A 27,305-nucleotide genomic window follows, 5' to 3' on the forward strand; every position below is an offset into this window, starting at 1 on the left:
TAGGTTTCCACATTTGTAACAGAGATATATGTGATCCAGTAAGCTTCTTTGTTTCGCCTATCTGTAATATAAATCTTGAAAAATAAACAACTAAAAGTAACCATCAAAAGGAAGCCAACACAAATGCATTATGAATCCAGAAGATGCGTCATCTTCAGCTCATAATTCACACCCGTACATATATGATAGAGTCTTGAAGACCTGATTCGGATGCTATATCAGAGTTGCATCCAGCCTATCTTCCGCGAGCTTCGGCAGCGAGCGTCCACCCCCGAGATCTGGAAGAAAGGGGCCGGATCAAAAACCCCAACCATCCGTCTTCTTACTGAGAAAGGGGCACCGGATCAAGAGATCGTACCTTGGAAACGGCGACGAAGAAGGTGCTGGACGATTGATCTACAAGGAGCGAGAGGCCGATGGCGACGCGCTCGTCCCGGAGGAGGTCGACGCCCTCGTTGCGATGGCAGAGACTCGACAGATCGCAAGAGGCTCCCCGACGCCCATGGACGAAGGCGCGACCGGCGGATGCGGAGAGGGTTTCGATCCGGTTCGATAAAGCATAGTAAGGGGTTTTGTAGTGGTGGGTTGGCGGGGCTCCACTACAAATTCATGGGAACATTCGCTTCTTTAAGATTCGGAAAGGCAAATCGCCAATGAATTTGATCGGCTGGAGCATAATACTCAATAAGATTCAAAATTAAGTAATATTTTTCTTGTGAAAAAAGATAATAATGAGGATTAAGCCAGTTTGACAAATTCAATTGTGAGAACAGCTTCTAAAAGAACAATGTAAATAGCTTATTACTTTAATGTCAAAAAGGATCTCTTTCTAGTGAACTAATAAGCTAAGGTAGAAAAGTTTATAGATGAAGCAGCAGCTAAGAAGGTAGCATTGCTTATGGCTGTTCTCTTGCACAGAGCTCCAGTGCTTGTTCGGCTTCCCTCAGAAACAGGCGAGTGAGCTGCTTTTGGCCTTTCCTATACACCACACAGGACCATCGAGTTCTGCTCATTGACACCCCTTCACTTGTCCTTTTGCTCCTGCGAAGAAAACAATATATGGTTCAATAGATGTCTCACTAGGAATGCCATGGATAATGTTTTTTGTCTTGCCTGCAACAGCAGATGCAGCACTCAAATATTTACATTTTCGATACTAAAAGATGATGAATGTGACATTGCATATGACTGCTCATATATAACCAAACTAATCAAACTTGTATATGGTGATGAATATGATATACTAAGATGACAAAGGGAACAACTACACAGGAGTTATTTATGGTTCAGACCTACAAAATTGAAATTAAACTCAAAACACCGTGACAACACCAGAAACAACTCTCAGTAGCCTCAAGAATCTGCCCCATGAATATGCTTATGGCAAAGGTCAGCAGAAGGGAGATTGAATAAACTCTTATGCAATTAATAGCCACCTTGCTGAACATTTGACGATGACTATATTTCTTCTCTTGGAATGGTTTTGTACTTGACATGCAACAAAATCATAAAATTCAAGCTAGTTCAGCATACCTCTCAACATCTTCAAGTTTCATGATGGAGAAATTTGTAAGAATTTCATCATCATAATCTTCTGTTCCAGATCCCTCTTCAAGTTCCATCATCCTTGCAAACATAAAATGTAAGAAACCAAATAAAAGAATAGCACAGCTAGATACTATTTTCAGAATCTGCATGCTAATTTCCCAGCATAGCATATCACATCATCTATATGGAGGCTATTGGCATGACTAATTGTTCCCTAATCTGTATTGATTGTCACAATATTACACATCAAGAAACAACAAGACACTGAAACAGATAGATGGAAGGCATGCTTCCAAAAGATAGGTCAGCTCAAGACAAGGTTTTATATATTAGTATTGTACTCGTACCAGAATCTTATCAGACAAGTATCACCAACTGATATCGAAAATATGAATCAGTATACTCAATAAGAACAATGATCTTTTAATGTGTCAGTACATTGGAAGTATTACAGTATCTAAGCCATTGCTCAAGGTACTTCGAGAGAATTTAATTTCATTAGTTATCATGTCAGAACAGGCATAGAGATGTCAGACAAAACTGACAAACCATGAATTGTTCACCTAATTTAGAATACCTAGGATCCATATCTGTAAGAGTGACAAAGAAGAAAGAAATGAAAGTACCTAAGAATGACAAAGAATGTCACAGAGAAAAAAGAAAAATGCACATGTGAGATGAGACTAATACTTCATGCGAAGAAGTTCAACAAGCAGTTCCAAGGCTCCATAATCCCCACAGACTTCCCATATAGCTGTTTGTATATCTTTATCAGATGGTTGTCTTTCCTCCCCAGATGCACCAAGCTTGTCAAAGTAAAAGAAGAAAGTAGAAAATCAAGGGCATCATAAACTGAAAATATCTATGTAGTAATTTGTTCACACCCAGTTAATGAATCTGTGTCAAATCAGAAAAAACATCTTGTAAGATGATGAGATGATCCACATATGAACCTAAGGCAAACTTACTTGAAGTTGTATGTGTAAAACATTAAAAATGAAGTTGATTAATAATAAAGGATAACAGGAAAATGTGGACCATGTCATATTGTAATATGCTTTCATCCACAAATCTAATGCAACCTTGATTAGCAATTTGAGAAAATACAATTCATATGTGATAAAAGAATTTTTTTTCATGTTACGTATGGCATTTAACGTTGCAAATAGGTACAGGGAAAACTGAAATATAAAAGAAGATATGGAAGATAACAATAAAATGTACGCAAGATGGATTTATTATGAACAAGTTAATATATCATAAAGAATATTATTTCAGTAAATAATTATTGCAAATAATAAAAATTTTGACCCCTATTGTCTGCAGCTTTTTAAGGCATAAGAGGCCTCACTATAACCCTAGGGATTCCATAATTACAATGCATGTGGAGTGTTGGATAATGCATAGGCAAGTGAAGGACTGTTTGAAGAAATTAAAATTTTTGCTCTTCTTTCCATCTATCCTCTTCTCTCGAGTAACAGAACATTGCAAAGTTGGTGGTTGACAGTGAATGCAATGACTCGAGCAACTATTTCCTCCTTTCCCTCTTCTTCCCCTCCCAAGGCTACCACCTAGAGTAACTGTCAGCCTCCTTCCATCATTTATCCTTCTATTTTCCTTTTCTTCTTTTGACAAATTGTCTATTAACTGATCAACATCAGCCAACTCCAACTGAGTTTTACAAATTCTAGATCATTGGAAATGAGACCAAAAATCCACCAAAAATATATCAGTAATTCACCAAGTGAATCATATGAGAAAAATTAACCAAAAACATGAACTATGCTCACAACAAAATGATAAAACATTTATAACTTTACAGCTAAAACGTGTATATTTGAATCTTTCATATTTCTCCTATGTTATGCCAAGTATACCAAATAGTGTATAAATCTTTACAGGTTTAACTATTCATCTAAACAAATTGCCTAACATCACTACATCATAAAGTATTAAATTTATTTTGCAGATCTTTTGCTTCGATAAGCTACACATCATTTACCGAATAGATGAACTGCCTCATCCAACCATTAGTATAAAGTATAAACATGTCCATTTTAGGATAAAAAGAAACAACCTTTACCTCTTCTAGTAATGAAACAACTTGCCTAAGCTCATGTTCCTGCATTGCAATAGTCCGCAAAGCCACAAGGAACTCTTGTGGGAAAACCAGCTTGCTCAAATATGAAGGAACTTTGCGCTGACCACTCCAGCTATAATTATAGCTCTGGCCGACCAAGCTTTTCTTACTATCTTCATTTCTTTCACTGAAGAAACCATGATTGAGCGAACTTTTAGGTAGGAGACATCTCAGTTCAGCTTTCTGCAGGCGAAACCAAATTCATAAGCAAAATCAACACAGTAAATGGTGTTTATAAGCACTGGAAAAATCCATCAAATATCATAATGCTCTACTAATCAACATATCTGTGATAAATTAATTTCCAGCAGTAACAGCTGAGAAATGAAAAAATACAAATAAATATCTTCAATTCTAGAGCTGCTAGTGTAAATTCATCAGTGCTACTCAAAAGGGTCGGGAAAACACTATCCTTGATCATCCACAGTATTTAGTGTTATAGGCTTACAGCCATAAAGAAGGCAAGCTTAAATGTTTAGGTAATACAAAGAAATTAAGTCAGGTAATACAAAGAAATTAAGTCATGGTCCATAGTGCATACAATTTACATTGTACCTAAATCAGATAATAACTCTTATAAGCATTATAAGAGTTAACATAAGCATTATCAGCAATACTCAGATTTTTGGAAATTCTGTCTTAAAGGCCGAACAAATGATGATCAGGAAAAGTAAATGGATTTCTATATCAACCCACTTTTCACAGTTGTGAATCTTGTGAAACATCAGATTACTAATTTTTTCAAGTTACACTATACCTCCTGTAGTTTTAGCTAAAAACACTATGCTCCCCTGTACTTATAATTTCTAAAATTGGCCAAGTTTAGAAACTAGAAACTATCAGATAAGGCTGTACAAGTTTGGCTCTTATATGTAAAAATAATCTTGTGCAACATATGTGACTGTTAGAAAATAAAAAAATGTGGTAAACTTGAAGTTATCCAAATCATCATCATAAAACTTGTTGGTTGTAGCAAATGATGAGGTTTCATTAACCATAATGTTAAGAATGGTTCGCCTTACCGGTCCATACTGGTGCACCGACCGACCATCGGTATGATACATTCTGAACCATACCGACATACCAACACATGGTACGGTGAGGCATACCGATAAACTGGTATGTACCACCCATACCGGTCCCCTATCGAACAGATACATATCGCTTGTACCATGCGGTATACTGGGGTACAGCGAACCTTGATGTTATGGTAGAACTGATCTGATATCAAATCTAGTAGTGAAAAGTGCCTGTGGCTAATTATGCTAACTTAAGAAAATCAATTCAACACAATTTAGACAACTTTTGCATAAAAGTCATACTGTAATGGGTGTTTCAAGCATCTGGTTATTTAAATTAGGAGTCCCAACACTGCACAAGAATAGACCATGGTGCCTAACAGATATGATATTTAGAATCACTTACTGGCACTACAAAGCCGTGACCATGTAACTGATGGATCAGTATAAAACCTTAGGTAGACTTAACCTCCAATATTCACATAAATTATGTCATTTGTAAGAGAACTAATTATGGCTTATTCTTGTTGTGTAAGAAAACTAATCCTAACATGAATACCTGAGCTTCTAGAAGTTCCGCTTTGCTATCTGATGATGAAACACTCTTTAATGCTTCAATGGGATAATGAACCTAAAAAAAGTTAATCAAGAAAATAGTAAAAATGAAGTATGGTTTACAAAAAATGGCATTAAAAAACAAGGAGTAAATGATGCAATGAAACTAAGATGAAATAGTGACTAGTTTTCAGTGATTGCAAAAGGCGCTCGGGCGCTCGCCTAGGCGCTCGGGCGAGGCGAGGCGAGGCCCGAGCGCCTCGCTAATGTCCCAGGCGGCGCGCTTCAATCAGGCGCCGCCTGGGCGCTCGCCCGAGCCCAGGCGCTGGGCGCTTCGGGCGAGCGCCTGGGTAAACCGAACCAGAATTTTAGGTCTGGTTCGGTCCTGGTTCGGTTGTTAGTTGGTTCAATCGAACCAACTAAACCAATATAACCCCAACCCTAACCCTAACCCAACACTAACCTGTTGCCGCTGCCGATCCCGATCCCGATCCCGATCGCGATCTCGTCGCTCGCTGCCGCTGCTCGCCGCTGTCGCTGCTCGCGCCTCCCGCGAGCCTTCCCGCTGCTCGCGCCTCCCGCGAGCCCTCTCGCTGCTCGCGCCTCCTGCGAGCCCTCCTGCTGCTCGCGCCTCCCGCGAGCCCTCTCGCTGCTCGCGTCTCCTGCGAGCCCTCCCGCGAGCCTTCCCGCTGCTCGCGCCTCCCTCGAGCCCTCCCGCTGCTCACGCCTCCCGCGAGCCCTCCCGCTGCTCGCGCCTCCCGCGATCCCTCTCGCCTCCTTCGAGCCCTCCCGCGAGCCTTCCCGCTGCTCGCGCCTCCCTCGAGGCCTCCCGCTGCTCGCGCCTTCCGCTCCCTTTCCCTTTCCCGCTGCTGCTGCCGCCGCTCGCCGCTGCTGCTGCTACTGCCGTTGTTGCTGCCGCCGCTCGCCGCCGCTGCTGCCGCTGCTCGCTGCTGCTGCCGCTGCTCGCCGCTGCTGCCGCTGCTTCCTCGTTTCTCCGTCAGCAGGTTTATACTGTTAATGTGATTATATTTATTAATTATATTATATTTTTTATATTTTTATTTAAAATTTTAAATAATTATATTTATTAATTATATTTTATATTTTTATATTTTAGCGCCTCGCTTCGCTCGGGCGAGCGCCTGGGCGAGCGCCTAGCGCCTCGGGCGTTTTTGGACCTTGGCGCCTTTTGGCGCCTAGCGCTTTTTAAATCACTGCTAGTTTTTACAAAAGATTAGCCACAAAATATACACACATAATGATTCATGTTACTCAAATTACGGCTCTCAAAAAATATACTAAAATTGTCAAAAAGCACTTTTTGCTTTTATAAAAATTATGGAAGGTCTCCATACCATGAGATAATCATCTGGATTGTTATCAACAACAAACCCATAAAGGTACAACAGCTCCTGCAAGCAAAATAATAAAATGATCAATTCATAAACAAAAAAGCATGAACTCAACATCTTCTAACTTGAAAACCTTGATATATGGTTGTGTAAACTTATATTTGATATGGCAAAGGAAAGTCTAGTCTCGTGACTTTGACCATTTTCTTCTTTACAGGAAAGAATAGGCAATGTGTAATAGCTTTTTACTCTCAAACAATCCAACATGGAATATAGTAAGAATGACATAATTCTTCAGATCACTGACCCTGAAATGCAGAATAAATCAGAGAATTTGCAGGACGAGGACAGCAGACGATGAAATGGGCTGATTATGCATGCTCCTTACAGCATGCATCATTGCTTTCCAACAGATTCTAGTAAGAAGTAAGAATTCGCTAACAACCAGACTTTCCCATGAATGCACATGTTCTAGCTAAAATCCAAGGCTGACCTTAAATACAATCTGACAATTTGATCCATTTAGTTAGATAAATCCATTTAGTTAAATACAATCTGACTTTTCTCTCTTCATCTAAGCACAACCAGATCCTCAAATGTTTTGAGTTTTTAATAAATTTCATTGATAACCAAGGTTCATCGATAGACCACTTGAGCACATGCTTTCATCTTGGCAACCTTGGTGGAATATGCAATTGTGTGCACTAGACATGGCTAAGTAATTTAAGCATACCCCACTCAAACACAAACTTTTACAACTTAGGTGTATATTCTTCCCGATGTTAGTACATACAATAGGTACAACCTACCTAGATAAGTCCAGCATGAATTGTTATTAGATATTAGCCTCATAGAACAATTTCAACAAACCAGCAAAAAATAATAATAATAATCTAATAAAAATGCATCACAGATAGGCTAGAAGAGGAAAAGGAAAATCTTAAAGTTAATTATACTCATAAGGCGGGCATATGAAAGTTTATGCCAACAATATGCCAATCCATGCCATTCAAGGGCAGTCCATACTAAATAGATCACTTGGATACAAATCCAGCAGAATTTGTTCTCGAATTCAGAAACAAATAGAAGAGTACTGTCGTCATGAATGTTGTTTGTACTTTGTAGAACATTTTTTTCATAAATTAAATGTGTTCTCAAAGTACCATGACACTGAAAAACAATATACATTTATTCAAAATTCATATTTACACATAAGATTGATAAGCTGAGTAGCTGCCTAATGAAAGCAAAAAAATAAACAGAACTGTGAAAAGCAAAAAGTCATATAATGCATCCGCAAATTGTTTCCTGTCAACAAGAGCTTCCAGTAAATGAGAAGTAATGAAAACTACAAACCATTTAATTCAATGGACAAAGTTTGTACCTCGTTGCCTTTGTTACCATAGCTGATACATATCTCCTTCCCAACTTCAAAATTTTGCTGATCAGCTTTTGCGGAGAAACACAAATGAAATCAAATACCATATTTAACTGGATAATGAATTGCATGACTTAAAAAAAAAAACAACCTGAATTTCATTGTTGAATTTGCACTCAGTTAAAATTTCAAATGCCAAACAAACTTAAGGAAAGACATCAACTATGGATGTCTAAGAATCATGTTAAGAACATAAATCAATCAGTGCACCTAACCTTCCAAATAAGTTCCTTGGTAATGCATTTCCAGAGATTTGGAACACTGAGCTTAGGCAATAACGAGACGGAAACAATATCATATATCAACCATTTCAGCATTAGCTTTTACATATTTTCCAAGTATGTTCAAAACAAATTTAAGTGGTAATATCAAAGGTTCATATTATTGCCAAGAACAGGTTTCTGATATTTACTGAGCTTCAAAAGGAGACATTGGAACACAGCACCTAGAGTAGAACATGAGTAGTATTTTACCAAGAATGAGATACATAGAAGCAGGAACTCCAGTCACAGCTCCCGTTGAATCAACCTCCCATGTTGCAGCTGCCTTCAAACCTGAAACAAGATAATCAATGAATGGAAATTAAGCAGATTTAGTCAGAAACTACAAGCAGGTGCTACCACCAATGGAACTTAACACTGAACTAGACAACATTGCCCCACAAGTCAACACTAGACAAAATTGTTCCAAAACTAAGCCTTCTATGCCAGGAAGTCTGGAACATAATGCTGAAATTTGATAGTATGTGGTTTTCTTGTATCATGCAGCTACTTGAAAAAAAGTCAGGATGATATACCAGAGAAAGTATCATTCACAAATGCAAGTCTGAGTTAAGAAAAATGCAGAGATGTGTTTCTTAAGTCTATCCACAATAATGGTGTATAACATGCCAATATGAAATAACACTAATAGTCCAATGAGAGTTTACCTATTAGTTATTAGTTTCAACAAAATAATACTCAAATTATGTTTGTACGAGATATCCAGCAATGTGGTGTAAGAAAGAGAAACCCTAGTCTGTTAATTGGCAGCACCATGCAGTTTCCAACATTACATGTTCTTCCACTAACAAAGGTTCAGGTTCCCCGAATTGGACTGCTCTAACCTTTCAATCAGTCATAGTCACTTCCATCCTACTCCCAGTCAGCTGTGCTGAAGGAGAGAGCTGCCAAGGTAGTCCACCTGCTGGAGAACATCAGGCAAGTGTTTTTCTAGTGTTCTATTATTCTCTTTTACTTCTATTATCTAATTAGTGCTGTCAAAAGGCCTGTGCTAGCAGACCATGAATCGTTCTCTTTATAATAGCCCTAGCATCACTTAAATCACTGCTCTAGATACAGTAGCAACAGCAACAACACTATTCCTTTCTGATAAGTCAGGGTTAGATGATAAGTACTTCATCCCAGTTCCATGATGGCAAATCATTAGTGATTTACAACCTGTTTGCTAGTTACTTTATTATTCCTTTTTTTAATAGATATGGAGCCAAATAAAAATGGCTTCATGTATGTATATATCAAGAATGTCCAACATAAGGCCAGAGAATACCAGGTTGTTATGCAGAGTCTAGTGTATTTTTAATAAAGAAACATGTACTGATGTACAAATTCACATAGTTTCTATTTAGACATTCTGGAGTTACAACAAAGTACAAACAATAGCAGACTTAATGACTTATATTGCAGAAACTGATAATAATAGCATCACAAGATTTCAAGAACTCTAAAACTTAGTCTTTATTTTTCTGACTTGTCAGTCCATGCAATGGCATTTTTTGTTTCTGTTTTATGTACACATGCTAAAGAAATACTACCTAATGAGCCCAATTCAGAAAGTTGTTTATTAGTTGATGCACCCATGTTGATTATTTGTTATTTGCAACCAAGATTATTGTGCAACTCCGCAAAAGTTGTCAGAGGCCAAACCACAAATGTGGTACCAGCATGCATCATGCAGCTATGCTAGAATGTTGGCATACTAGCCAACATATACCAAGCCATTGTAGAAAGGCATCAACATAGCCATCATGCTACAAAGGACAATCGTCGGCTGAAACTAGTATTACTCATGAATACATCTAGAACATAAGAAAGCTCCTACCTTGAACTTTATGTGGTTCATATCAGAGAGATATGCTAGTTGAAGGCAAGTCTTCAGAGAGTGATTTAATTTTTAAAGAAAGCATCTTAGAGCAATTAAATAAAGGCCAACCTTTGAACCCCACTAATCAAGTCCCAGTTAGCAAAAAAAAAGAGAGAAACCTTCATATTTAAATTAGTGTTCAGGTAACTGTGTTATGTCAATCATTTTAAGACAAAAAACCGCCATGAACTGATTGAATTATTACAATACAGAAAGATGATATTTCAATTTGATGCAAAAGCTTTATTTAATCTACTTGCCAGATAACTCCAATGAGGTATGTCAACACAAAAGGCAAGGGTTACAATAAGCATGACTCTTGAATTTAAATAGTCTTCTACATACAGCTGTGCTTTGGTTGCCAAAGGTATGTCGCATACCATGATTACAAAAATCAATTCCAGGAACAAGGCCCTCAACCCAGAAAGTCTCTGCACTGGCTAATTTGTAAGCACCATCAGCCGTGTTCTCCACGATAACATGATCCTAATATAAAAACCCATGAATTACCAGATTGACCTTATGAAAATAAATAAAAAGGTAGGATAATAGCAAAACCTTCTAAAATAGGCACCCTCTTGAGTAAAATACAGTGAAAAACCACACAGAAACCACAGATTCTTTATCGTTAACTACCATACAAGAGAGACAAATAACAGCAGAAATGACAACCTCACTTTTGACGTTCAGTGAATGAATAGATGTTTCACCAGAATTTCCAGTTACAGTAGCATCGGCTTCACTGCTACAGGACAGAGAACTTTTGCCTTGCTCATCTAGTGACTCAGGGAAGACATAAGAACGAGGAAATGGTATATTCAAAGCTCTAGTCCAAAATATGCAATTTGCCCTGTCAAAGTTATGTGAGAAGGCAGTTTGAAAGAAGGCTAAAGATGTGTATAACTTGAGTCTGAGAACTAAAATTTCCCTTTAACAAAATAGAAAAGACAACTAGAATATTGTTGATGCTACCTAAGAAAGTGACTGTGCTCTTGCATTTTAAAAACAAATTAGTTATGATATTTATAAGTTCAGTGTAGCCCTGTTTAGGTATAGCAAGATTCTTTCACATTCAAGAAAAGATGGTAATAATATGGATCAATGTAATCACATTGATATTCTAAAGGTAGATGATATGCAACTTGGCATATCATGTTACAGTAAGTTTATGGTGATATTTATGTTAATAATTGACTCTTTTATATATGAACTAGAATGAGCCCATAGTAGAAGAAAAGATTGCTATAATTACAATGCATTTCCAGGACATATCATAAATTAGATGCAATCAACTTTGCTATATCAATTAATTGAAATTCTTATGATGGACATACAACCATTTATTATGCTTTTAACTGGTTATATAATACTTGTGGATGAACAAAAATGTGTATTTGCAACATGTAATTTCACACATTTATTTTTCTTGAGAATTCAGCCTCCATGTAATTATGAGATGCTTTTTTATGTTCATGATTTGTCTCTGCTGTACATATATACCTAAATGTATTCTGATTTCTATTTTTTATAAACTATTTTGTTGAAGTATATGTTTTAGGATGACAAGACACGTATGTTCACAGGAGTCAATTCTGGAACTCGGTGTATCCAGAATGTTTATGCATCCATCACCAATCATTGAGCCATTAGCATAGAAGATACATTGTTATAACTTATAACCGCTGTCGGTGTTTCGATGGACTGACTTCCGTGTTTTTGATGATATGTCATATATAATGTATGGGCTTGATATTCCTCTAAGGAACTCGGTGTATCTAACTCTATTTTTGTGGCCAATTCAGGGTCTAAGAGGATCGATGTACACTGCTTTCCCTCGAACTCCAATCTCCCAGGTTGTAAAGGACCATTATTGTCGTACCAAGGTCTGTCCTCATCTAATGACAGATAAATTATAAGTTATTGGATGATAACTTCATAATTATGATTGTGAAGACCATTACAGAGAGTTGCATTAAATCAAATAATGAAAGGGGTATCACAATTTTTTTGTGCACTACAGCTCACTAAAGACACTCATGTATCAGAAAACTTTCAATTAAATGGGGAGCATCTTGCATTCTGATTGGAGTAAATATTGAAAACTATAGTTTTATGATGTAAAAACAACTAGCCATTTGGAGTAAATGACACGAGGAAATACTTGCAAAGTTTAACATCTATCACATCTCTCAATGGTTAGACATCTAAAAAGATAGCTTGTTGAAAGCAAATGACTTCATGCTTGGTCTTTTGGACTTTCATAGATCAAACATGTGAACTAATATAAACAAATGGGTTGTATTATTCTAAGCCCAAATTTAGGTCTAGGATCTTATTTGACGAAAGCCTGGACTCAATGATGTATTTTATGATGTTCAAAAACTATAAATTCTTTTAAACAAACATATCAATAATTATGAAATATCAATTAGAAAAATAAGACCAACAAAAAATAGTAAAGCATCACGTCTTACAATCACAAACAAAAAACAAGTTGCATTTTTATGAGACATAAGTAATTAATCTACATATGCCTCCACTGATTCACCCGAACATGTTCAAGAAACAAATATCATACTCATATTAACCAAAATTTTTGAAAATAAGGGACTACCACAGGAAACAATTTTCTAAAATAAGGTAATAAGAAAAGAAGAGTTTTCTAAATTAAATATAAAATAGCATCCTTTGTTTTATGTATTCTTCAGAGTCAAACACCATAATCAGTTTTACTTTTTGTATCCTGTATAGTGATTATCACATATAACTCATTACAGAACATGAAAAGGATTTTAACAAATCAACAGGTTGATATAAGCAAAAATACAACAAAATTTGGATCTTCTCATACAAGTCCTCATATCACCCCTGATACGGACCTATTTGTTATGATCCTATAGGGTCCCAATCCAAGGTAGCAACAGTTGTTTCAAGGCCATTTTGATCTATATCATAAAATGGAGCATCATTCAATTGTAAGATCCCAACAAATTTGAGCACCAATTTTCTTCATTTTTTATTCCAAACTACAGAATTAGAATCAAAATCCAAATAAGATTATCTTCATCATTAAAGAATTGCTTGAACTGGCATGATTTTAATACATTAACAAGCCCAACTTTTACCATTGAACTTCTGTTGAATCAAAAACTGAACATTTGCAGATCTGCATTAGAACTCTTTAAAAATTGCACAAGCACACATTAGAATTGGCCTTAGGACTTACTAGTATATTAATCACTTAAGTAGTTTCTTTATGCCAATGTTTGCTAGTCAATATAAGCATGATAAGCATACCTACTGAATGGTCAGTGCTTAAACCAAAAGTTCTGCAGTCTTCATCAAAGAGAATTTCCAAACGGATTTCTGGATAAACCATATACAACATACTATGCAATTTAAATTTGCAGGTCTATCTAAAAAAAGAAACAATCAACTTATAACTTGCATCAAAATTATACCCTAAAACTAGGAACTGCAGTCGATGTACAAGGATTGAAGATAATGAAATGTCAGTTATTTTATTCCATGATTAGCTGCAACAAATAAATGTCTAATACAGAATAAGTGTGTAAATTATAGCAACATCTAGCAAGAATATAAGAATTCATACCAAAGGAAGTCTTCGAACTGCACTTCAATGGTTCTGGCAAATCATTAAGCAGATTGTGGAAATTAGTAGCAAGCTCAGTAAAATCCTAGAGAAGAATTCCGGAGAAGAAAATTTAAAAGAAGAAATAACTAATCTTTTACCACAGGTCTTAGGCATACTTAGATTAAGCATGGTAGATACAACCAAAATGCCTTTACAAAGTAAAATAATTATTCACTCCTGTAGAACTTTTAGTAGGAATGCTAACAGTTCACAAGGGCACATATTATTTAAAGAAACTTCATCACGATCCCAAACCATTAATTTCCAACTGAATAGCATTATATGAGATGGAAAACTCATATCTTAAACATATTACCAAAAAAAAACCTAATTAATATGTAAAACTTAAAATTTACAAGAAACAATGGCTAAACAATTTAGACTCAAGGGGTCTCTATCGAGAGGTTGATTAGGCCATTGTTGCGCAAGTGATAGGTCTCAAGTTCGAGTCCACATATGGGCGTCATGTATGCTATTTGATATAATGAAAATTTATTCTATTTTTTTAAAAGAAAGTAGACTCAAAGGCCTCTTACTAATGATATTATAGCAGTATAAATAGCATGATAGTATACATAAACTGAATGCTCATATTACAAACACTATAGCAACATCAGACAGAATTAGATGGCACAACAACTAAAAAAAGAATAAGAGAGATCTCCCTAATTATTCCCAAGTTGGGGTATGTATAAAAGTTGAGAATAAAGTTTCTGTAATTAGGAGGATGTAATAGACTGTGTAGTACCCAACAATGCTTTGACGTTTGTGTGTTTGATCGAGTACAACAGAGTGAGCTTAAAAATTAGCTACTCTCAGTAATAGATATAAAACGATCCCAAGCCTTAACAAATTTGTGTATGGTTTTTTTTTTTTCTTTTTCATTCTAAAATGTCAAGTTTGTGATATGACACACAAACATAACAATCTCGAAAACCATTATTCTTGAATATTTTTTTATATTTTAGAGTTCAATAAAAAGTGATCACAAGCATCAGACTGACAGAAATAGACGGTTGTGGCTTCAATAGGAAGAGACTTCAAAAAAAATAAAAAAACCTTCTAAGGTGACCAAAATCTTTAGAAGATTAATTTCAAGTTTAGAGAATTTTAACCCACCTATCTGAATCTCTGTCGGTTTGCAGAAGCTCCTCAACGAGGCTTTTGACCTTGTCATTAAATAGAGCTCTCAATTGTTTTTGCTGCATCATAAAAAACAACCTAGCAATGACTAACAATCTAAACTATGTAGCTACAGTTCTAAAATGGCATCAATGAGAACATTCTAATACCTGTACCAATGTGGCTCGGTACAATGTTGTTCCTCTCAACTCAGCAAGTTCATCTTCCGTAAACCAAAGAGTACTCTCAAAGGTGCTTGGAAGCAAATCAAGGTACCTACCACAAAAACAATCAGAAAATGCATGCTTCAAAGTACCTACACTTGAACCTTAACTTCAGATGAAACATATTTTGTGTGTTCCCAAGCATAGGCGACAAGTATAATGAAAACATGATTCTCGATCTCTCAAGTAGAATCTCTAAGGGCAAAAAGGTAACTTGCGATGGAGGATAGAATCCCTACGGCTTCCACACCGAGTTCGGAAGCACGCGTTCCACCATAAGAAACACCATCATGAGGAAACGGTCGTCGACGTCGCCCTCCTCGAACAAGGCCCTGCATCTCGGCCCAACCAACCGGTCTTGGAGAACCCTCATGGGCGTGATAGCCAAATCGAGCGGAACAACCATGACGATACCTACGAAATCGTTCAAGCTTTAGTGTAAACTCGTTTAAACATGGTCAAACTGACACCAACCATATCGTTCGAGACTAGGGTTTTGCGCGAAAATTCGCGCAGAGCAAATGGGAAATCGAGATGATTACCGTCGCCATTGTTGCCGGTGGTGGCGAAGACGCCGAAGCCCTTGTCGGGTCCACAGTATCGGATGCAGCAGCCTCGCAGCTCCACACTGTTGGCCTACGATTCCGTTCCAAGAAGTGATGTTCGCTACACGGATCAAACGACTCCAGCAAAGAGAAGTACAAAGACCGATGAACGGGGGGGAAGAGAGAGAGAGAGAGAGAGACCTGAAGCCATTGGAGGAAGCAGTGAAGCTTAGCTTCTTGTTGGTGGGGAACCGAGGCGGCCATGCGCTTTGGGAGCTTAGCGAGAGGGCTTTAGGGAGCTAGTGCTGACACACGATAAGAGATGCGTTATAAAATGCATGAGCACAACTTACCGGCACGAGGGGCGATTTATCATGAAACCCCCCAAGTTTTCAGAAATGTCCAAAGAGTATCAAAAATAAATGTTTGGACAGTTTGGAAAAACCAATAATAATAATAAGCTTTCATTCCTCTTTACTTTACAATATTTACTGAGGCAGTCCAATGTACTCAAATATCCAAAAAAAGAAAAGAAAAATACCATGAATCTAATGATTCATCCTTCATCAAATTAGACTTAAAAAATCTTAAAATAACAAAAAAAATAGAGTAATTATGTATATCATATTTTCCTTCTATTGTGAAAATTTTAAGATGAATTAGATCAATTTTATGGTGTTACACTTATAAACAAGTTAGGTGAAAATTATATGTCAAATTGGACTATGAAAACTTATAAAATTAATAAAAATAAAAAATAATAGAGTAAATATGTATATAAAAGTGGGATAAGCCCTTCTAATGCCACACTTTAAAATGAGCTACATTAGACTGGATTGCAAACAATGCTTAGATTTTACAATTGAGTGTGACACTATAAAATTTAGCCAAATCACCTGACATGAAAAATAAACAAATATACAACAAAATTTATATGATATATATATATATATATATATATATATATATATATATATATATATATATAGTAATCACATTGAGTTTTTTTATGTTAGGTGAATTTTATGAGTTTTTTAAGTTGAATTTGATATGTTTTATAGTTATATCCAAACTATAACATATGTTAGAAGAAAATATATTTTGAGTGATTGATCAACTAGATTATGTGATCAATAACTTTTGCTTTGTGAGCCCTTTGACCTATCAAATATGCTTCAAGATAGCTTATTTAGTGTTGACTTAATATGCTCTTTCGAGAATAAGATAACATCAATAATTATACCCCTAGATTACCTTTTATAGTCAATCCATCGTAATCACTTACAATTTTAGGGTAATATTCAAATTTTGCTTGACGTGATAAGATCGTAAATTGAGAAATTTTATTTTTTTTCTACTGATTAAGATGCTACATATTGAGCTCCTATTATCACAGTTCTTAAATTGTATGAGTATCATGTCATAAAAATTATCAAATTTGGATTTTTTTTTTAAGTACACGAGACAAATATAATACAAATATCAACTCTATTGATTTTTTTTATTTCAATATAATTTTAGAGATTTTAAAAAAATCAAATCCCAATATATTCACACTCAAACCATATAAAATTATACAATAATCTTCACAGGCCAAATGACATACTTCTCCGAAGGGGAAAGATGGATTCTCCATTATGAATGGTTTTTTTCAGTAAATTATCCAAGTATTTAAGTTTTAAGCTAACTTTTACACTTTTAAATCCTCAATCTCAACACATATTTTATCTCTTTTAAAAAATTAAACTTTAATATTGTTCATAATTATTAATATGAGTTATTGGAAAGGTATGGATGGAAGCCTAAGATGCCTTTTATATATATATATATATATATATATATATATATATATATATATATATATATATATATATATATATATATATATATATATATATATATATATATATATATATATATATATATATATATATATATATATATATATATATATATATGTTCATTTTAATCCTTATAGTTTTCTTACGTGATATGCTGACTCACAATAAATTATTAATATAATGATACGTATAATTTAAATTTTAAAAATGATTAAAGTTCATCTTGTTAAGGAAGATAAAGCGATGAAAGCTGTAACAATAGACGAAAACGAAAAGGCAAAAGTAGGAAAGGACAAAGGTGGAGGTGATGGAGAGTTAGACCACCATATTATAGGAGCGATGGGTGAGGGTATAGAAGAGGACGAAATGGGAGGCGGTGAGGATGAAGATGCCTATGGAGAGAAAGAGGGACCAAAAGTCCACTACATACTTAGTATCAAATTAGTCGATGCATATCCACCTAAGACAGTACCAGAAGCTCTTAAGCTTGTTGTTAACGTAGGAGAGGCTGCGTGCGTGCAAAGTTTTGCTAGGTAGCAATGGCTCGATGCTACTACTAGTGATCGCTTCCATGACGACGCATTCTCACACCATTGATGGTGGTATTTATTTTTTTAAAACTTCAATTATATGTGTTATTATGTTAATGATTTATTGTCAGTCAACATGTCACATAAGGAAACTATAACGATTGTAAACTCATACGAGAGGAACTTATATATTATATTTTTAAGTATATAAGAGTTATTTTAGGTACGAATAAATCATAAGGGTTTAAGTAATCTACGGTCAAAACTATAAAGACTAAAATGAATCTTAATCATATATATATATAATTAAAATTTTGAGGGGTAAATATTATATTTCTTAACCTTCAAAGGATATATATGTAAGAAGCTATCTGCCTTCCTTTAGGTTTCGAGCCGACCTCTCACCCGACCAAATCAAACCGGCCGGTGGTTCATCTCGTTGTTGTTTCCCTTCAGTCTCTCCCGGCTGCTGGAACGAAATCCTCACGCGCGTGCAAGCGGCGACGATGGGTGGGAAGGGCAAGAAGAGGCGGGAGAAGAACTACCGATCCGCTCACGGCGGGGACACGCGCCTCCCGCCGCCTCCCAGCGTCAAGGAGATGGAGGCCATCCCCTCCAAGCTCCGCAAGATTATGGAGCTCAAGAACCTCAATTCGTCTTCCGCCAAGCCAGGTGGTCGCTTGCTCCCCTTCCCCCTTCCACAAACCTCTGCCGTTCCCCCAGTCGTTCTTTTAAATACCTCGCCTGTTATTGACGCTTTCAGATGTTTTTAGGGCCTGCGCCAACCCCCAAAGACGCGGGTAAAGAGAAGAGAAAGGAAAGAAGCGCCGTCGAGAAGGTAAACAAAATACGTTTTTGATGATAAAAACGCTTGATTTTGTCTGAGAAATATGGGTAGTTAATTTGAAGCAAGAATATCCTGGTAAAATTCTGGGCTTTCATAACCATCGTAATGCCAAATCCATGAAGCCTACTCAAATCCATAGAAATGGGATAGTCTTATACTGATGTTTTTGTGTATTTTGCTGCCATGCACATAGTTATATTCTTGAAATTATAGCCAGTTTCTTTTGCTCGGCTAAACAATGCAAAACTTCTCGAATTGGTTTTCGTCTGCTGGTTGTAGTATCTTCGTACGCTCGTCTGCAGTTTTTATAATTTTTTGATGTGGTTTGCATTGATTTACTGACACTTGTATCAAATTGATACTAATTCATTGTAATTACAGAAAGTCAACACAAAAGAAGAGCCTTCTTCCGAGTTCAGTTCTGTGACCAAAGAAGGCATCCAGGGAAAGAAGGACAAAGATATAGACGACAAAGATGCAACCATGACACCAAGCTTAGGTAACGAGAGAAAAAGGAAACGGAAAAAGAATGCACCCAAGGATCTCCGTTTTCAAGAATTAGATCAAGCTGCTGCTACCACAAGGAAGAAAAAACGCAAAGAGTAAGCTTATTATTTACTTATTTGTTCGATTTTGATGAATATATTGGCTTGTAAGAGGATCTGGAAACTTTCCACAATTACATCCATGATATTTCCTATTAGGTCAAGTTAAGTCGTGGTCTCCAAGCTTTTCTTCATTTTTTGAAACATAAGTGTACCGTTAACTCTTATTGTTTGCTCATTAATGATCTTCCTTGAATATGTTTTTGAGGATGTGGACAAGAATAGGACTGGTTGCAAGATCACATTTAAGGCACGAGAAATAATTCTTCGGATTAGTTTTGTTTTCGTTGGCTTTTGAAATTTAGCTCCGCTTATGTCCAAAATCTTTTTAGTAAGCCATCACGTTTTGCAACAATGCTGGAAAAGCTATAGTCAACTGTTAACACTCAGTGTTGCGGCTAAAAATTGCTAATGCACTGATCTATTATGCTATTTCTTCTGGAATTCTTGGATTCTAGGATTTAACTCAGTAGTATATTTATGTAAGAATTTTAGAAGTTTTCTGAGTTTTTGTTATAAGGTTTTTAGGATAAGTTACCTTTTAAAATTCTAACCATGATGTATTATATTTGTCATTGAACATGTATTAATTTGTGAAATGCTTGAACTCTGTCTGCGGGATTCTTTTATCAAATGTATATTGACATCCATCGGCATTCAGATCCATGAATTCTCAGTTGAAGATAATTATCTGCTCGTCTTTCAACTGGTAATATTCAAACAAATATAGTAGTTTGAACTTATAATTTGACATTTATCTACACATTTAACTAGTGAAAAACTCTGCACTTTGCAGGGTGCATGCCATTGGTTGAATGAAATAGATTAGTTGTCTGCCGAAGAATTATTAATAGTATAATTTGGCTATTTCTTTTTCATTTTCTTACTTGGACTTGCATGTCACAGCTCAAAGAAGGTTGTATTCTCACTCCTTTCTGTTTTTCTTATTTGCTAGGTATCTTGAGGCCAGGAGAAAGAAAAATAAGAAAGCAAAGACAGATGGTGTTGTAGACTTCCCTGGGCGTGAAAAGATCAAGTTTGGCGAAGTTGTTGAGGCTCCACCTAAGTTATCAGTTCCTAAGGTAATATTTTGGAGTTCGATTGTTTCTTTGTGTGTTATCATCAAATAAACCTGAGATCTAAAAGTTTTGGTGATGATGATTATTATTATTATTATTATTTTTGCAGAAGTCTTTAAAGACTCCCCATGATGCTTTTCACGAAAGAATCAGGTTAGAGGCTATTGAAGCTTACAGGAATCAGCGAGGATGGACATCCAGACCCGGTGTCCAAATTCCTGTTCCGCAAAATCCATCATCGTGACTTATATCTCAGAGGTTACAGGTGCCTAAGATTTAAGTTGATGTCGTCGAACTTAGCTTCTGGTACTTTTCCGGAGTTGTCACTAACTTTTTCAGAACTGTGCTTATGCTGTCTGTTTTTGCTGGACCTTCACACGAGCGTGTGCGTGTGCTAATTTTCGCATCTATGGGCAAGCAAGTGTATCTTCAGTTTTTTCTGTTGCTTGTATCGAAAACTCAATATAAGCAAATTGTTCAGATAGTTATTGTCTTTGTTAAATTAATATTATCACTTTGTTCTTATCTGGTCAAAATTTAATGTGTGGTTGGATGAGACATGCAATCTTTCGCCATGGTTTCAATCTCTGATCTTTCTGATCTTGTAATATGCTCGTTATGGAATTCTAATACCATGCCATATGATTGGAAAAAATGAGTCCTGTCATTTAATTACCTTCTCGATTCCTTTTATCACGTGAGTCATGATTTAGAAGCACTAAGTTCTCCGAGGAATGTTACATGATTCGGCTCAATCTGGTTGTTATTGTCCACCACCTTATAAGTCAGCTTAGTATTCATCCAATAACGGTAAATAACTGAACAAACACCATGAGGTCAACTATAAAATTTGCGAAGATCAATTAAAATTTTAAGACGCACAGATTTATCAATTAAAATTTGCAAAGATCTCATCACAAATAACAAAAACACTTAAATCCACAGAGCTGAATGGCGTGGAACAAAATTGGTATAAAACCATCTCAGCCACATGGAGAAGAAAAGAATTGTAGTCAATTATGCTTATTATACCTTTAATCCCTCGATCAAAGAGATGAAAAAAATAAACAGTAAAAATTTCAGATACTGATGTGGTAATGTACCAAACTGTGCACTTTCACTTCCACCTGTTAAATCTGTTAGGACCACCACCACTACTAGCTTTTCCTCGGCCACGGCCTCCACCGATGAAACCACCACCACCGTTTCTTCTATTTGAACTGCTGTTGCCACCTCTACCACCAGAGAATCTGCCACCGCCAAACCTTCCTCGGCCCGAGTTGCCACGTTTCGACCGATCTGTGTCTTGCAAAGGGGGCAATTTTTCCAGGACCTCAATGGACACCGACTGAGCATTTTCTTGGCCTGCAAGACCAGAAGACAGAAAAGCAACAAAAAGTTTACATCATATATCCACATCAGTCACATGAAACAATGAAAACAGAATACAAGCAGAAGGATGGCAAAGCCACAACAATTGGTGAAGATTATATGTTGTGCAAGGAAGAGCATCGCTGAATAAGAGAAATCCAGAACCAACAATTCTCTTCTATGATTGTGTTAAGTTATAATATGTTCCATGTAACTGTGCTCATTTTTGTTTTCCGAACTTGTATTTTTTTTCACACATGAGTTATAAGCAAAAACTGAGATATTACTCCACATGCAGAAGAGACAAAGAGATGGTGATCCTTACGGCAAAAAGTTTCCTATTAAGTTGCTAAACGAATTTAGCCACCACATATGAAGAACTAGCAGCAAAAATCCAGAACCTACAAATTCTCTTCTATGATTCTGTGCATATGTTCCGTGCAATGGTGCTCATTTTTGTTTTAAGAACTTGTATTTGTTTCATACACGAGTTATAACCAAAAACTGATGGTACTCCGCATGCAGAAGACATGCAGAGATGGTGAATCTTGGGGCAAAAGTTTCCTATGAAGTTACTAAACGCATTTAGCCACTTCAAACGAAGAATTAGCAGCACAACTGAGAAAAGCTTAAAATGAAAGACCATCAGCATACCTTCAAGAAATGCATTTACATCATCAGCAGGCACATCAAACACTGCACCTGTGCCATCAGCAGTAAGAGAAAGGCCTTTAACACCTTCAACCTTCTCATCAGGCAAGAATCTTCTGAACGTACTAAAAGCAAACCTGACAAAAAATTTTTGATCATGTACAAATGAAACTTAAATTAGCAAATTTAAGTACATAACATACATTATCATTAGGATACTACGATACTTTTATCAAATTGAAGACATTATCACTAGGATATTATCATCAAAAGTCAAAACCTATAAACAAAAGAATCTTCATAAAATTCAAACTCAATGAGTATCTTAAAAAACGACAGCACTTACGAAGGTGAATAGATTATCTTTCCTGTCTGAAGAAGTAATGTCACGTAATTCTCCATAGAAGAGAGAAGTGACCTCTTTTTTATGTCAGTGAAACCCTGTTATAGAAGAACATAATGCAACCAAGGATCACCAATTCAGTTCAAGGATTATATAGCTTTTGCAAGCAGAGAGAATTGACTTACAACAGCCTTGGCAAGGGCTTTTGCTAGTAAATCCACTGCTGATAATTCAGAGGAGCTTAACAGCTGCTCTGCTTGTGAACGAAAAATTGGAATAACACTGCATTTTAACCAAATATATGCTTAGGTCAACAGTAAACTATAACATAATTGAGGCATTTCTTAATATGAGATATAGCAGCTTACCTGTCGGAGACATTTGAAATAGCATCAGCTGCTTCAGATCCAGCTGATTCAGCAATATCAGCAGGCTGAGGGGCAGATATATGCTCAAACTTAACACCTGACTCTCTCTCTATTCTAGAAACACTAAACGAGTGTTTGGGTTCATAAAGCAAAATAGCAACACCAGTATTTCCTGAAAGAGGCATCTCTTAGCATCTCATTAACATCGAAAGTCGAGATTGATATGGGAAAGCTTAAAGGTTTACCAGCTCTTCCAGTTCGCCCTGATCGATGAATGTAAGCTTCAACATCATGTGGGGGTTCGCACTGAAAAATTAATCAATGTTCATTACTTATTACGACCAAACATGTGTCTCGGTAATTAATGAAACCACTTCTGGGACACAAAAATGCACCTGTATAATCAACTGCACATCATTTATGTCTAAGCCACGTGCTGCCACATTTGTAGCAACTAAAACTAAAAACCTGCCTGACCTAAATCCAGCAAGTATGACCTGCACGATACCAGGTCCTAATAGATAAACTGACAAAGAAAAACCAACAAACACAATCTGATTCTAAATTAAGTATATGTCTTTGTCATCATTTCTATTTACCTCACGTTGTGCTTGCATTATGTCCCCATGCAAAGCACGTGCACCAGGTAATAACCCAGCAAGTTCAGATGCAGATTCTTTTGTCTCGGTGAAAATGATGGTTCGGCCACCACTAAGAAAAAATTCACACATCCTATTTAGGAACCAGGAAAAAGAGAGTAAATAGAAAAATACTTTGCTGGTCAAAAAATTACAAACCGGCTATAACAACGGATAATATCCGGAATAAGTTGTGGTCTTGCTGAACGAGTACAAGGAAGAACAAGATGTCTAACATTGGCGCTAGCCTTCAATTTCTCATTGCCAACAAGATCAGCTGTTTTCTTATCTTGCTTTAGAAATCGTGTAGATATCTGGAAGCATTTCAAACGGTCTTAAAAGAAGAAAAAAGAAATTCAAGCATATTATTCATTAAGATCCAAGGTTTCAAATCTTATTTGACTGTTACGTGCCAACTGGCATAGTATGGAATGCTTCATTGTACCCATAATCATCTACTAAAAATTGTTTAGTGTGCCTATAGACTAATATACCAATATAGTATCCTCAACATACCATGGTATTTGAAACCACACTTAGATCCTTTAATGAAATTTGTATGAGAAAGGGGTAAACTAAGAATAAATTTGATCCACAGACCTTCTTTACCCAGTCAGGCAGGGTAGCACTGAAGAGAAGTGTTTGAACTTTGCTAGTATCCTCAACTTTACCTGCAAAACAAGAATAGAAAAAGAACACTGAGTTAACATTAACCAGGTAATGTCAATACACATAGTTCATCCATAACTATAATCAGGCACAAGTTGTAGGTCTGGAATCCCAAACTGCAGAGATAAACATCAAGATAAAACCAATGAATCCAATACAGGTGCATATTAGAAAAGAAAAAAAATAACCATAGCAATATTGATCAAGCATTTATCTGAACTTGCATTGAGCAACATGAACTTTAACAAGCCTTTCAGATGGTTAACAATAAAACCAACAACAACAAACATTAATAAACAATTTTTGTATCTGATGCAATAAAAAGTTTCCACACGAAAAGATAAATATCAGCATTAGCCTAGGCATGATTATTTTATATGCAATACCAGAATTGTGACTAACCAACACTGTTGGCAGATCTAACACAACATCTAGTTATATTTAAAGTCTCATACAAATCACTTTTACAACATATAAAATGCAGGGGTAGATAACTGGTGCAAACATTGTGAAGAGAAGATCCATACCAAGAATTAGTTCCACATCATCGACAAAACCCATATTTAACATTTCATCTGCTTCATCAAGGACACGGAACTTTAAAGCCTTCAGGTCAAGGTTCCCCCTTTCAATGTGATCCTGTAAGGAGGAAAGATGTCTTTACTCGAAACAAAGTTTTAAGAGCCAACAAAGATTATGAAGCCATGCAAGAAAGAAAATAACTTTTATGCGTCCTGGAGTCCCAACAATGATATCAACTCCTCGCCTTAGTGAAATTTCTTGAGTACGGTAAGGGGATCCACCATATAAACAGCATGAAGATAAACCCACTATCCCACCATAGACCTCAAAGTCTGAATAAACCTGGATTTGGATTTATTTCCATCAAGTTCCAAGATAAAGAAACACCAAAATACTTGCACATTTATCATAGGCAATAAAAAAACCTAAAGATACCTGATTTGCTAACTCCCGAGTTGGAAGAAGTACCAAAACACTTGGAGGTCTCCCATAACCACTCTTCCTTGATGCCTTATGCACTCCATTGGTCAGTGACTCCAATATAGGCAACACAAAAGCCAAGGTTTTACCCTGCAAATACGGACAGACATAAGATACCATAACTAGACAATATATATTATTTATAGATATCAGTAAGTATAGTGCAGCAAGTCAACAAGAACATCAGTGATACATAGAAAAAAAATACAAGATTTCTTTTTAAAGCATATGAGAATGACAGCAGCAACAACACAATCCTTGGTGCCATTTTTGTAGACACTCGGATCTTTTTTCCCAAATGAATCTGTCGATGACAATATTACTATCCGATTTCACACAAGATAATGCACGAGTTTTTTGGATAGAGTTTGAACCGGGCCACCCAAATCAGATCAGGAAATCAATTAACAGACTACAAATTTGCAGGGATTAGTTTAGAGTTGGCCAGAATCAAGAAAGCAAATTCTTGTCAGATGATTCCAACCGAGTTACATATCTGGACATTTCAAGCTAAAACCAAATATATCAGATGGTTTTTTCCAATTTTAGCCCGTCAATCTGGGTCAAGGACCAACCTTCCTACAAACCTATCATCATTAGATACTTCAACATATATCATATTCTAAATAGTTATTGGATTAATGTGCAACAATATGTTACATCACAAAATCGGAATCTTAGAAAAATGTTCTGTAGGAAACCTCTGAGAATAATCTTCGGATTGCCAATTATGGAACCGACAAATCATGCACTAGTAAAAAGCCTGCTTTTAGATTATAATTAGCTGGAGAATTAAGTACTGGTGTTTCAATCTATTTCAGGGTCTACTAATAAGCAATGTCAAGGCTTATATCTCGCACTATATGATAAACATCTATACGCACCTGACCAGTCCGTGCTCGACCGACCAAATCAAACCCATCGAGTATGAGATCGAAAGTCATGGCCTGGATGGGGAACAGAGCCTTAATCCCCTTCGAATTCAGAGTCTCCCTCAAGACCTTCGAGATCCTAAAATTGGACAAAGCATTTGGATCATCGGCAGCGTTGTCTGTCTCTCCGTCATCGTCCTTCATCAGCTTCGGCTTCTTCATTGCGCCCCCATTCACTGCCGCTGCTTGCTTCTCGGCGACGGTCGGCTGGGTGGAATCGGACGTGGTGTCACTTTTTTCGTCATCATCAGAGGCCTTCCTCTTCTTGCCCTTCTTTGCCTTCTTCTCGGACGCCATATCCTCCATGCTGCTGTCGAGCTCGCCGTCCGCATGCTTTTTCTTCTTCTTCTTCTTCCTCTGCTCCCCCTCCTCAGGGGTGCCGTTCTGGAGCTCCTTGGGCTTCAATTTCTTGGTCTCCTCGGAGGAGAGAAGATGGTCGGATAAGACGAGAGAAGGCATGGTGGCGGCGGGTCGTAGCTCTCTGCGGACGTCGTAGGAAAGGCTGGGCGTGGAGGCGCAGCGACCGGAGCAGGAGTGGAGGGCGAAAGAGTTGAGCGTTTAGGGCTTTATAGGGTTCGATTTGGCGACGACAAGAGAAACCCTCGGCTTCGGCACGTGCCGAGGAGGAGAAGGGAAGGCTAATAAGTACTTGCTGCACCGATTTAGTGTACGACTGAAGTTACGATACA

General features: G+C 36.8%; 3 protein-coding genes across 6 annotated transcripts; 1 reads left to right on the forward strand and 2 right to left on the reverse strand.

Annotated features, from left to right (window-relative positions):
* Window positions 1–668: 668 nt before the first annotated feature.
* Window positions 669–16,062, reverse strand: LOC103990507 (ribosomal lysine N-methyltransferase 4). 4 transcript variants are annotated; one of them, XM_009409675.3, is made up of 16 exons: window positions 15,942–16,061; window positions 15,738–15,831; window positions 15,435–15,609; window positions 15,142–15,247; window positions 14,969–15,051; window positions 13,808–13,840; window positions 10,867–11,044; window positions 10,575–10,680; window positions 8,526–8,606; window positions 7,999–8,063; window positions 6,618–6,674; window positions 5,267–5,338; window positions 3,632–3,871; window positions 2,239–2,354; window positions 1,534–1,626; window positions 669–1,041 (listed from the first exon to the last, which is right to left on the reverse strand). In XM_009409675.3, the coding sequence occupies exons 1-16, from the start codon at window positions 16,002–16,004 to the stop codon at window positions 897–899; spliced, it is 1,707 nt and encodes a 568-aa protein (XP_009407950.2). In that variant the 5' UTR covers window positions 16,005–16,061; the 3' UTR covers window positions 669–896. The 4 variants fall into 4 exon arrangements, with proteins under 4 accessions (XP_009407950.2, XP_009407951.2, XP_018684932.2 ...); XM_009409676.3 differs by having other exon boundaries at window positions 15,738–15,861; window positions 15,942–16,026; XM_018829387.2 differs by lacking the exon at window positions 5,267–5,338 and having other exon boundaries at window positions 15,942–16,062.
* A 2,448-nt stretch (window positions 16,063–18,510) lies between these two features.
* LOC135643786 (protein pxr1-like) lies at window positions 18,511–21,126 on the forward strand. Its single transcript, XM_065161139.1, has 5 exons — window positions 18,511–18,783; window positions 18,885–18,949; window positions 19,340–19,560; window positions 20,519–20,645; window positions 20,752–21,126. The coding sequence occupies exons 1-5, from the start codon at window positions 18,618–18,620 to the stop codon at window positions 20,884–20,886; spliced, it is 714 nt and encodes a 237-aa protein (XP_065017211.1). The 5' UTR covers window positions 18,511–18,617; the 3' UTR covers window positions 20,887–21,126.
* A 379-nt stretch (window positions 21,127–21,505) lies between these two features.
* LOC135643828 (DEAD-box ATP-dependent RNA helicase 7-like) lies at window positions 21,506–27,220 on the reverse strand. Its single transcript, XM_065161193.1, has 14 exons — window positions 26,569–27,220; window positions 25,640–25,774; window positions 25,406–25,546; window positions 25,210–25,321; window positions 24,614–24,684; window positions 24,173–24,327; window positions 23,975–24,086; window positions 23,771–23,872; window positions 23,621–23,681; window positions 23,376–23,547; window positions 23,193–23,289; window positions 23,011–23,105; window positions 22,668–22,801; window positions 21,506–22,007 (listed from the first exon to the last, which is right to left on the reverse strand). Exons 1-14 carry the CDS (start codon window positions 27,073–27,075, stop codon window positions 21,760–21,762), a joined length of 2,142 nt encoding a protein of 713 aa, XP_065017265.1. The 5' UTR covers window positions 27,076–27,220; the 3' UTR covers window positions 21,506–21,759.
* Between the last annotated feature and the right edge of the window lie 85 nt (window positions 27,221–27,305).

Source organism: Musa acuminata, chromosome BXJ3-7 (genome assembly GCF_036884655.1).
Source record: "Musa acuminata AAA Group cultivar baxijiao chromosome BXJ3-7, Cavendish_Baxijiao_AAA, whole genome shotgun sequence".
NCBI classification, from domain to species: domain Eukaryota; kingdom Viridiplantae; phylum Streptophyta; class Magnoliopsida; order Zingiberales; family Musaceae; genus Musa; species Musa acuminata.

Bases quoted from the DNA above. Each gene is read 5' to 3' on its own strand.
- LOC103990507 (XM_009409675.3), bottom strand. From the start codon at position 16,004: ATGGCCGCCTCGGTTCCCCACCAACAAGAAGCTAAGCTTCACTGCTTC. The intron at 15,610-15,737 runs GTAATCATCTCG...ACGATTTCGTAG, and splicing joins CACCGGCAACAATGGCGACG to GTATCGTCATGGTTGTTCCG. The intron at 6,675-7,998 runs GTACAAACTTTG...TTTTGCTTGCAG, and splicing joins ATGGTAACAAAGGCAACGAG to GAGCTGTTGTACCTTTATGG.
- LOC135643786 (XM_065161139.1), top strand. From the start codon at position 18,618: ATGGGTGGGAAGGGCAAGAAGAGGCGGGAGAAGAACTACCGATCCGCT. The intron at 18,784-18,884 runs GTGGTCGCTTGC...AGATGTTTTTAG, and splicing joins TTCGTCTTCCGCCAAGCCAG to GGCCTGCGCCAACCCCCAAA. The intron at 19,561-20,518 runs GTAAGCTTATTA...CTTATTTGCTAG, and splicing joins AGGAAGAAAAAACGCAAAGA to GTATCTTGAGGCCAGGAGAA.
- LOC135643828 (XM_065161193.1), bottom strand. From the start codon at position 27,075: ATGCCTTCTCTCGTCTTATCCGACCATCTTCTCTCCTCCGAGGAGACC. The intron at 23,873-23,974 runs GTAAATAGAAAT...GGTATCGTGCAG, and splicing joins TAATGCAAGCACAACGTGAG to GTCATACTTGCTGGATTTAG. The intron at 22,802-23,010 runs GTAAGTGCTGTC...ATTTTTTGTCAG, and splicing joins AAGATAATCTATTCACCTTC to GTTTGCTTTTAGTACGTTCA.